At 45.7% G+C, this 12,290-nt stretch overlaps 1 protein-coding gene across 1 annotated transcript in view; it reads right to left on the reverse strand.

The window, feature by feature from the left end:
* VWF (von Willebrand factor) overlaps positions 1–12,290 on the reverse strand; it is a 138,067-nt gene that overhangs the window by 66,530 nt on the left and 59,247 nt on the right. Inside the window, 2 exon segments of the mRNA NM_001002932.1 lie at positions 3,848–4,008; positions 8,054–8,148. Of these exon segments, the coding sequence (NP_001002932.1) occupies positions 3,848–4,008; positions 8,054–8,148 (256 nt within the window).

Here is a 12,290-nt window from a genome sequence, read left to right on the forward strand (position 1 = left end):
AATAAGTAAAATCTTTTAAAAAGAGAGAGAGAAATCATGAGTCTTTAGGGCTCTTACTCCACCACTGGATGATGCTCCTTCAGAATTAACACGGTGGCTGGATGAGCAAGCTGGGCAGTGGGTTGTGCTTTGCTGTCACCTTGTGGTGAAAGTGGGTAATATTCCAACAAAGGCAAATCCACTCCAGAATTTTTGTATTGAAGAAAAAGTCGGAAATTTTTCCGAAGCAACTCCCTTATTTTATTGGTCTCCTGGGCCTCTGAATGTGGACACTGAGGTCTTAAAATTGCTCCCAGCATGTGCTAATTTCCTATAGCATCTCTCCTTTCACAATATGATTCATGGTTTTCCTCCACAAGCTTCTAACAGCAGTCATCAAAGTACCACTTACTAAGCAACTCCCATGACCCTGCCACTGTCATCTCCCGTCCTCCCAACCACCCTTCTAACCCAGTTTTACAGATCAGAAAAGTCAGAGTCAAAGATTTTAAGCAACTTGCCACTCTGTTAAGTAAATGTCAGGAGCCAGGAGTCATACCTGAAAGGATGGGACTCCAACTCAATGCCTTTTCCATGCAGCTTCTTTTCCTGATAAACCAACCATTTATCAGGGCATCAACCCCTTATCAAACGTATTCCCCTACTGTGTTTCATGCAAGGAGACCTTTGCACCAGTGGTAGGAGCAGATGACGTGGCCAGAAAACCCCAGCTCTAAGCAGGTGCCAAGCCTAGCATAAACTGCAGAGAGGGGGGGACTCCCAATCTATTCCCAATGCTTTCAGGCAGATGCTGCTGTTGGCCTTGCAGTGGATGCCCAGAGATGCCTTGTATGGAGAGAGGCAATCCTCAACCAAGAGCAGCGCTGCTCAAAGCGTGGTCCACTACACCAGTGCCGATCTGTGATGATGTGAGGACACAAATGGAATAAGGCCTGGGAAAATCATACGGCAATTCGCCTGAGTCATACATCACATCTGTTAAATCTAATAAAAATAGGGCGGAGGTGAGCTCATATTTTGTATGTCTTTGCTTTTTTATTTCTTTTTTCTGATCATTCATTTCTATTGTATTTATAAAAGCTTTGGCTAAGACAGATTGAAATTTTAAGAAAACAGGCCCTGCACAGATCTCTCCTGGGGACCAGAGGAGAAGGAGGAGGTCAGCAGAGTCTCTGAGACTGAGCTTCGATTACTGATGAAAAGAATCAAAGCTATCCCTAAGATACTGTAAGCACTTTCACCTACAACCCCTTTGGGCCCACAGCCAACGCTGCAGGAATTATGAACAGGAATTATCCACCCATGACACAGATAAGGCAATCAAGGCTCAGAGAAAGAAGGAACGCTCACCCAAGGGCAAGTGAAGCCTGAACAGAGAGTGTGGCCCTGCCCTGTTCCTACTCAGGTGCTCTTTCTGCTCTCCTAGATCTGCCCCCAGCAAGAGCTCCTGCCCCACCCCACCCCCACACCCACCCCGGCCCCCTTTCAAGTCCCCAGAATGCAGAATCCCCAACCTCTTCCCCCAAACCCTCAGGCCCGTGCCACGTCCTCACACCTCCCACAGGGGACAGGCTACACGGAGAAACACCCCTGGGTAGGATGTCTACAGCATCACACAGGCCCACACAGCTCCTTTGTCTTTGCATTGCGGCCAGGAACACGTGTCCGGTGCAGCAGCCAGCACACTGCGCACTTCATAAATCACCAACTTTTCTGCTCTGCCGAATTTGGCCTCAACGATCAGCATCGTCATGAAGCAGTTGTGAAAATAATCCAATCTCTTAGACTCCAAGCTCTTGAGTTTAGAATCCCCTGCAGTTGAGGTTAGAGTCAGCTCATTGTGTGACAGATACCCAAAGACTGTCCTCAGAGTGTGTGCCAGAGGCTTCGGGATGCCAGTGAGCTCCCGACAGTGTGTCCACATCCTATGCATGGGGTTTCTCTCTCCACTGGGGATTTGGGACCGTGATGCAACTGTTGTGGTTATTGTCTAAGATGATCTGTACTGTTTGCTTCACTGGGGGGAAGAAAAAGGTTTATTTAAAAGGGTCTCTGATGTTGACATAATTCCCTGAGTGAAGCCCCTTTTCTTACCAGAGACTTGTCTGATGTCTGGAGAATTTCTCCTCCAGGTACAGTGAAAGGACAGTCAAATAAGAGCAATATAGAAGCTTCCTCTCCCCTATCTTATTTCTTGCCTCTCCCCAGCTCTGAGTCTCCCCTCCTTCTTTAGCATCCTTGAATAGCCACCTTCTGCAAACGCACCAAACAAGACCTTTCAGGTTGGGGGTGCTCCATGGCCAATCTCTAGTTCTCCCAGTAGAAAAGACAGTTCAGAATCATCAGAGGCAAAGGCAGAGGAGAACACCTCAGGGAAAGTGAACAGCTGGTCTCTCTATCCTTGAGGAAGGGTGGAAGAAAGGAGATAAATCACCTGCCCTGCACATACTCCAATGCACAGCCTGCCTGAGGGCCACCAGTGATAGGTCCCAGTTCCCCCCAGAGGATACGGGCAGCACCCACGGCCCAGGACCCCGCCCCCCAAGCCAAGGCCTGGACATCACTGACACCCTATAGGGTTGTGTGAGAGCCATCCTACTCCCTCCCATTTTGACCTCTACAACTCCTGCCCCAGCCCCACCCTACTCATTTTGGGTATGGAAAATCACAGGGAAAGCAAGAAGACATGATGCTTTTGAAAGATAAAAACCCAGAAGTTATAACCTGCAGTATAACAAGAATAACAACATGTATGCAGCAGTCGCAGAGTACCGAGCCCCCACATATACTGTTTCATCCCCTATATGCACACACCTATGATAAAGTTTAATTTACAAATCAGGCACAGTAAGAGATGAAGAGCAATAACTAAAAATAAAACAATTATAGGACTATAATAAAAGTTATATGACTGTGGTCTAAGTAGCTTACTGTATGGTACCCACTCACGCTTCTTCTGGTGCTGATGTGAGATGATAACATGCCTTTGTGATGAGATGATGTGAGAATAAGATGCCTTCGTTATGAGACAACAGAAGATGACTGAGACAAAGCGTTAGGCTATGACAGGTGTCTGCCTCTGGACCACAGTTGACGGTAGGTAGCTAGCCACGGGTAGGGGGACTGCTGTAATGTATTTAAACATAACCAGCCTACAAGCAGACTTGGGAGGGAGGCTAGGAGCCTGGGCACACTCAGATCACTGCCACCAGCAGCAATCCATAGCCGGGTGGTGGCAAACCGGCCTGTCTTGAACAATGCAAGGCACTCGGGGAGCTGCTGGCCACAGGCTGCATGTCAGCAACCCCAGCCCCAGAATCACTGGATGTTAAGAGCTGGCCAAGACCTCTTGACTCACTTTATGGTTGAGGAAAAGAAGTCTCAAGAAGAGGAAGGGGAAAAAAAAAAAAAAGAAGAGGAAGGGACTTGGGGCTGGCCTTTATATGCAAATAATATGCAAATATGTGCATGTGCCCTCTCCTCTTCCTGCATGTTCTTGGGAAAATCCCAGGGGAAATGCCTGTCTCCAGTTGTAAGTATTTTCTGGAAATAACACACTTTGCTTCCTATGGCACCTCTGTGCACTAAGTTCCTGTGTTTTTGTCAGACCACATCAGGTGGACTCCAGACACCTTCCCACCACCTCCCTTTCCAGCTCTGTCAGCTGAGTCAGCCCCAGGAGACTCCCCCCAACCCCTGCCCCCATCACCACCTCCACCAGCCACCACCCCCACCCCCTTACCATTCCTGGTTTTTCCTCTCTCTGCTCCAGAACCACCATATCCAAGTTGTGCCCGCAGGAAAATGCAAAGCTGCCCACCCCCACCCCGTGGCAGGGATGGCTTACCATGCCCTGCGGGCAGAGGCAGCCGGAGACACAGCCTGTGCTCATGCACTGCAGGTCATAGTTCTGGCAGGTTTTGGCACACTCCAGTCCTTCAGCCCTCGGGTTATCAGCGGGACACACCAACTTGACCATGGGGGGCCGACAGGACAGGCTCCTTTTGCCTTGTGGGTAGGAAAAAGTAAAGGAGTGAATGGATCTCCCTTCCACTCTCCTAGGTACCCCCACACCCACCCCATTGCAGTCAATCACTTCCAGAGACCCAGCTTCCCCCTTCCCTGGGATTAGGTGCTCCCCACCTCCCCGTGAGGCTGGATGGCCACCTCATCTACTCAACTGAGCCCCTGACCTTTGCCAATATTGAAGGCGCCTCTCCTGCTCTCCGCATCCCTATGTCAGCCCACGCTCCTCATGCCCCTTGAACCCACCGTAGCAGGTTGCATGAAATCAGGATGCACTGTGGGAATGTCCAGGCCTAGGCTTTAAAGGACCTGCATTGGGTGCTCAAAAGGAACCTCTGTGGCCCCAAATGGACTATTCATAAAATGGTCACAACTAATTTAGCCACAAAATCTTTAAGGGGGACTTTGCTCCCATGGCTCCCATCCTCTGTCCAGCCTCTAGCCACCCATCACTCTTTTTAAATTTGCTATACTCTGTCCCTTGGCACTCCTCCTTGCCCTCCCTGCTTTGTCATCCTCCATCTGATCTCCTCTATCGCCACTCTCTGATATGCTATCTATTTTACTTACTTGTTGATTGCCCGCACCCCTCTTCCCCCACACTAGAATATCAGAATATCTGTTCCATGAAAACAGAGGTTCTATCTCCTTTGTTCACAGACATATCATATTTCCTGACAATCAGGTATTGACAGCTGATTGAGTAAATGATGACAGCAGATGACTGATACAATACTTTCCTTTCAAAAACTTGGATTTAGAGAAATAAATGCACCTCACGGCATTTATATCTTACCATATAGAGCACTTATTATCTCCTGTGGACAAGCTCTAGCCTTATTTTTATACAGAAACTTTTGTTAGGAAAACGAAACCCTAAAAGACTAAGTGGATCTTCCAAATTGCACAAAAATTTTGGAGCTTCCTGACTTCAAAAATCAGCACCTTCCAGAGACCACAGGCTAGAAAACACCCAAAAGGATGGGGACACGAGCAACCACCAGGGAGAGGAGCAGAGGGACTAGGTGACCCTTGTGCCTGCTATGGACTGAATGTCCCTCCCCCAAAAATCATACTCTGACCCCAAAAGTAGTGGTGATAGGAAGTGAGCCCTTTGGGAAGTAAGAGGGCCATAAGGGTAGAGCTTTCACAGATGGGGCTAGGGCCCTAATGAAGACAGTCCCCCACAAGCTCATCAGCCCCTCTTGCCCTCTGAGGACACAGGAGAAGCCTGCAACCTACACCTGATCTTGCCGGCACCCTGAGCTTAGACTTCCAGCCTCTACAACTGCAAGACATTTACACTAAGAACACAGAAATACATTTCTGTATTTCTCACAGTGAAGCCACCTAGTCTGTGGTGTCTTGCTACGGCAGCCTGAATAGAAAAAGACAAGATTTTAAGTTCTGATTTCAATGTCTGAGCCACCCATGTGCTTGGGATCTCACCCCGGCTCAAGGCTGAGAGATGCTCCCCAATCAGTCACATAAGCAGCCTGACTTCTTACCTGGGCCAAACTGGAGAACGAATGTATAGCACACATATGGGTCACTGGGAGAGGTGGGGTGTTGAGAGAAGTGAAAGGCAGAGAGAAGTGGTCAAGCTGGAGGTTGAAATTGGCCCATTTATCTGCCTAAAGTCATCCCTCTCCTTCTGGGACAGTCCTTTCGAGGCACGGATCCCTCTGGAAGCCAATTAGTTCTCTCTGATTCATAAGCATGAATATGGTCCCATCAGTGCCAGGTCAGCCCCTTCTCCCTTCTGTGCCTTGTCCTTAACCAGTGTAGCTACTATTAGGACCTTAAACTGAGAACCAAGAGTCTCAACTCCCTTCTTTCAAATCCATCTGAAAAGCTTTCTAACCAGGTGTCCTTCTTGAAAGGAGTGGTCAATAAATTGATTCCAGACAGTGTCAGAAAAGATCTAGAAAAGACTTGTCAGTCTATTTACCCACTCCATGATATCTTTGTTAGAAAAGCAAAAATGTTGAAGAAGCCCAAGTTTGAATTGGGAAAGCTCCTAGAGCTTCATGTGAAGGTAGTAGTTTTTCTGGAAAAACTACTGGGAATGAGACCGGTGCTAAAGTTGAATGAGCTGATGGATATAGCCACCAGTCCAAGAATCGGTTTAAAATTAAGACAGTTAATGGTGACAAATAAAAAATCTTATTTGTGATGTTTAAAAATAAATCATCAAATAAATAAATAAAAATCAACAGGTGTCCTTATCATTAAAGACCTAAATATGAGACCTGAAAGCATAAAAATACTTGAAGAGAGCACAGGCAGTGATCTCTCTGACATTGGCTGTAGTCACTTTTTTCTAGATATGTCCCCTGAGGCAAGAGAAACAAAAGTCAAAATAAACTATTGGGACTACATCAAAATAAAAAGCTCCTGCACAGTGAAGTAAACAATCAGCAAAAGTAAAAGGCAACCTATGGAATAGGAGAAGATATTTGCAAATGGCATATCTGATGAAGGGTTCGTATCCAAAATATATAAAGAGCTGACATAACTCAACACCCCAAAAAAACAAATAATCCAATTAAAATATGGACAGAAGGGGATCCCTGGGTGGCGCAGCGGTTTGGCGCCTGCCTTTGGCCCAGGGCGCGATCCTGGAGACCCGGGATCGAATCCCACATCGGGCTCCCGGTGCATGGATCCTGCTTCTCCCTCTGCCTGTGTCTCTGCCTCTCTCTCTCTCTCTGTGACTGTCATGAATAAATAAAAAATAAAATCTTTAAAAAAATAAAATAAAAATAAAAAAAAATAAAAAATAAAAAAAATAAAATAAAATATGGACAGAAGACTTTTCTCCAAAAAAGACATCCAAATGCCCAACACACACATGAAAAGGTGCTCAACATCACTCATCGCCAGGGAAATACAAATCAAAACTCCAATGAGATATCACCTCCGCACACCAGTCAGAGTGGCTAAAATCAACAACATAAGAAACAACAAGTGTTGGTGGGGATGTGGAGAAAAAGGAACCCTCGTGCACTGTTGGTGGGAATTCAAACTGGTGAAGCCACTCTGGAAAACAGTATGGAAGTTCTTCAAAAAATTAAAAATAGAATTCCCATACAATCCAATAATTCCACTACATGGTATTTACCCAATGAATATGAAAGTGCTATTTCAAAAGGATACATGCACCCCTACATTTACTGCAGCATTATTTACAGTAGACTATGGTAACAGCCCACATGTCCATCCATAGATGAATGGATAAAGAAGCGGTGGTATATATGTACAATGGAATATTAGTCAGTCATAAAAAGAATGAAATCTAGCCATTTGCAACAACTCAGATGGAGCTAGAGAGTATAATGCCAAGCAAAATATGTTAGAGAAAGACAAATACCATATGATCTCACTCATATGTGAAATTTAAGAAAAAAAGGCAAAGGAGAAAAGAGAGAGACAAACCAAGAAACAGGCTCTTAACTATAGAGAACAAACAGCTGGTTACCAGAGGGGAAGGGGTGGGGATACAGGGAAAATAGTGGATGGGGATTAAAGAGTACATTTATCATGATGAAGAAAAAAACATAAATTAAAATGATTAGATAGGTAAGTAGGTAGATGATAGATAGATAGACAGATAGATAGATGTCCTTATCAGCATGTCCCTGAGTAAAAAAGAGGCCAGTGAAGGAGGTGGTCTTCTCCACAATCAAGGAGACCAACTTACAGCTGCTCATTAGGTTAAGGTCACCATGGGCAAAACAGGAGTCTCACTGAGTCCATCTTGCAGATAACTTGATCTTTCTGCCTAAAATTCCTCCTTGCCTCAGTAATTTGGATATACACATGCCAAGGCATGTCAAGGCCTGAAAGTCACTCACACAAACACAAAAGTTGTGTCAATCCTGACCCAAGCCCAAATGCACGTGCACATCAGACAGAGCAGCTCCCCCCAACCCCCCCCAAAAAAAAGACAAGAGCAACCCAGCTGGGAGATGAAGAAGAGTCCTTGCAGGGGGCGGGGGTGGGGGGGAGGGCGGGTAGTACTCACTGCGGTGAGACCGGGGGCTGCTGAGCACCGGGTTGGGCAGCAGGCTTCCCAGGCCTCCACTTGTGGTACAGTGCATGAAGCCATCCTCACAGTAGCTGCAGAGAGGAGGTCAGAGCCCAGCTTTGCAAGAGCAGTGACACTTGCCAGCTCTTTTTCCTCACCTCCCACTAACTCTCTGCCCCCTCCAACTTGGGGAAGTCCCATAACTCATTGAAAACACTGCCTGCTAAGGTTGCCAATGACCTCCATGTTACCAAACCTAATGGAATTTCTTCAGTTCTTTTCTCACCTGATCCCTTCCCACAGTATTCATCACTGTGACTCTTCTGTTCTTCTAGGGAAAGAAAAAAATCTTTCCTGGTTTTCTCCTACGTTCCTAGTTGTTCCTTCAAGCCCACCCCTCTGCTGGCTCCACACTCGGCTCTCTTTTGTCACTCCGTGCTGTCATCCACATCCCCAGCTGCTTTGACAGAGACGACTTGCACATTCACATTAGCAGCTGGGATCTCTCCCTTGAACCTGAGATCCATATATTCAAGCACTTACATGACAGCCATCTTGGTGTCTCAAAGACTCCAAACCCCGTATGTCCAAAACTGAAGTCATGACCACCCCACCACCACCACCAAAGCCAGTGCTCCTTCAGGGTCTGATACACTGCATAATACCACCATACATCCGGTTTCACAAACCAGCAAACGAGGGGTCAGCCTGATACCGCCTTCTCCCCACCCGCTATATCTGCCCATCACCCAGCCCTTGGACTTCATCTCCAAAATATCTCTATCTCCACTGCCATGAGCCACTCCACCTCTGACCTGGACAAGGCAAAAACTCCTAATGGATGATGTCCCTGCAACTATTATTGTACAAAACACACTTCTCTTGGAAGCCCAAATATCTTTTCAAAACCTAAAGCTGATTATGTCACATCCCTGCTCAGATTCCTTCAATAGCTTCCCCTCAGGAGGCCTTAGGATAGAGACCAAATCCCTAAGATGGCCTTCCAGGCCCCATGCACTCAAGCCCCTGCCTACTCTTCCTCTAGCCCATTTCAAGCACTCATAGACCATGTACTTCTCTCTTCCTCCCACCCTTGTGACTTTGCATGTATTAGAATTAATATTTAGTTAAGACCTTTTTCTGTCACTGGACTATAAAATCTAAGAGGGTAGAAGCCATGACTGGTCTTGCTCATTTTCTCCTCAGCAGACAGCTGCAAAAGGCTTTGCATAAAGTATTCAATATATTGCTAATCCCTATCCCCTTCCCTAACATGAGCAACTATTTTTATGATATCTGATCTCCTAAATGGCCCCCAGTGACCTCCTGGTGTTCACACTCTTGTGTCAACTATTGCACCAAGGTTGGTCTGTGTGACCAACAGTATGTGGCAACAGTGACATACCATATGTCACTTAAGATTAGGTTATGAAAGACTACAGCTTCTGTCTTGGTGCTCTCTCTTGGATTATTCAGTCTAGGAAAACCAGTTCATGAGCAGCCCAATGGAGAGGTCCATGGGGCAAGAAACTGAATTAAGCCTTCTGCCGAGAGCCGTAAGAATGATCTGGGAATGCACCTTCCAGCACCAGTCAAGTCTCCAGATGACTGCAGCCCTAGCCAACAGTTTGACTACAACCTTATGAGCCAACCTGAGCTGAACCACCTGGCCACACTGCTCCTGGAGTCCTGACCTTTAGAAACTGGGTGAGATTATACATGTTCATTGTTTTAAGCTGCTAAATTTGGGGTTAATTTTTTATGCAGCAATAAATAAAGAAAACTAATATAATTTTATTCTGTTTCATGTATCTCTGCCTGAATATATTCTTATAAAATATGTGTTTATTTTGCACATGTGTATGTTTAAATTCTATAAGCAGTATTGTCTATCACACTCTGTTCTTCTGTTTTCTTTAGCAGCGTGTTTTAATATTCAGTCCTGCTGGGGCATTTGGGTGGCCCAGTCAACTAAGCATCTGACTCTAGATTTCAGCTCAGGTGATGTCTCAGGGTCATGAGATTGAGCCCTGTGTTAGGCTCTGTGCTGAGCATGGAGTCTGCTTAAGATTCTCTCTCTCTCTCTCCCTCTGCCTCTCTACCTCCCATTCTCTCTCTCTCTCAAAAAAAAAAAAAATTTCAATCCTGCGAATACATACCTACTTGCCTGGTGCTTCTAAGGCTGGATAACCCTCTATAGTATGCATCCATTACATTTTACATACATACCCTCCCAGGGATGGGCACGGATTGTCACCTGCTCCTCACCACTACAAACAAAACTGTGATTAACATCTTCAAACGTTGGGACTCCTGGGTGGCTCAGCGCTTGAGCATCTGTCTTTGGCTCAGGGCATAATCCCAGAGTTCCAGGATCAAGTCCCACATCAGGCTCCCTGCAAGGCACCTGCTTCTCCCTCTCCCTATGTCTCTGCCTTCTCTCTGTCTCTCATGAATAAGTTAATAAAATCTTTTTAAAAAAATCTTCAAACATGTGCTCTTAAGAGTCTGTGTGAGCATTTTTAAAAAACATTTTAGTTCTTTATTTGAGAGAGAGACCATGAGTGGAGTGGAGGGGCACAGGGAGAGGGAGAAGCTCAGCAGGGAACCTAATGCAGGGCTCTATTCCAGAACCCTGGAATCATGACCTGAGTAGATGCTTAATGACTGAGCCACTCAGGCGCCCCAGAGAATTTCTTTAGTATACATGCCCCAGAGCAGAGCTGTGGGAATAGCAAGTATGGATATCTAATTTAGTTTATACTGTGCCAATTGCTCTCTGGGGTGCAACTGACCTTCCCTTGAAGGAAGAGATGTCCCTTCCACATGAAAGAAAGCCAGGGGACTGGAGAGGGGAGAGGTAGACAGGGGCTTGAGTGCATGGGGCCTGGAAGGCCATCTTAGGGATTTGGTCTCTATCCTAAAGCTTCCTGAAGGGAAGGATATTAAGGATTCCAAGCAGGGGTATGTTATGTCATCATATGTGATTATGATCAGATTTAGGTTTTGGAAAGATACTGAGTTATCTGAACAAATATCTGTCCTACCAGCAGCAGACTGGGGGCCTCATATTCTGCAGCCCTGTCAACACTTGGCATTATCCAGATTTCAAATTTTTCCACTCTAATAGATATGAAGTAACATGCATAGTTTTATTTTTTTTTTTTTTTTTTTTTTTTTTTTTTTTTTTATTTTTTTTTTAATTTTTATTTATTTATGATAGTCACAGAGAGAGAGAGAGAGAGAGGCAGAGACACAGGCAGAGGGAGAAGCAGGCTCCATGCACCGGGAGCCTGATGTGGGATTCGATCCTGGGTCTCCAGGATCGCGCCCTGGGCCAAAGGCAGGCGCCAAACCGCTGCGCCACCCAGGGATCCCAACATGCATAGTTTTAATTTGTATTTCTCTGATATAACGATTTTGAATATTTTTAATGTGGCTGCTGCTCAATCAAAATTTATTGAATGAGCAAGAGAATCAGCCCTTCCCTCTCTGGACACATGTAGAAGTTGTGCCCTCTGGTTTCTAATTAAAACATGATTTAAAGATATCCTCCCCCAAATGTCACAGTCTGTCTGTCATTTGGGCATAACCCAAAAGCTTGATTTTATTTTTAGAAAGAAAAAAAAGAAAATCCTTGCAGGTAGGTGTATAATCAACTTCTGACCCAGACCTTGGCTTGCAATAAAGCAGGCACTCTACTGTGATGTCTGTTTGATGACCAGACAACTGGCCTGAAGACACCTCATCTCCAACCTTTCCTGTGCCTCTGATATGCCTCCTGCCCTCCAAGTCACCCCAGCCTCGTATCCTCTGGCTTCCTTCCTCACCATACTACTTCAACATGAGGTCCACCATGACCATCTGATCACCAAATTCAACAGCCTCCTCTCCATGTAATGTGAAGAGTTCAAGAATCCCTGGGTTCACTTGCTAGGTGATTTAGGAAAGTGGTCATCTCTCTAAGCTTCAAATTCTTTACTAAAAAAGCAATGCTTGCCTCCTAACAGTGTTGTTTTAAGATCCCAGAAAGAAACACCCCAAAAATCACAGCTGGACAACTGCAGTAAAATGACCACTGGGCTGAGGCCCAACGCTCAAACCAAATGATGTTATTAATCCCCTGCTTCCTTCACTTCGACCATATGGCTCTGCCCTAGTTATGCCTTTTTGCTGGCCTTTTTCCTTTGGCCTCTCTCATAGGATCCTCTTTCTCTTCTCCTGGCCCTCTGAT

Source organism: Canis lupus, chromosome 27 (genome assembly GCF_011100685.1).
Source record: "Canis lupus familiaris isolate Mischka breed German Shepherd chromosome 27, alternate assembly UU_Cfam_GSD_1.0, whole genome shotgun sequence".
NCBI lineage: Eukaryota > Metazoa > Chordata > Mammalia > Carnivora > Canidae > Canis > Canis lupus.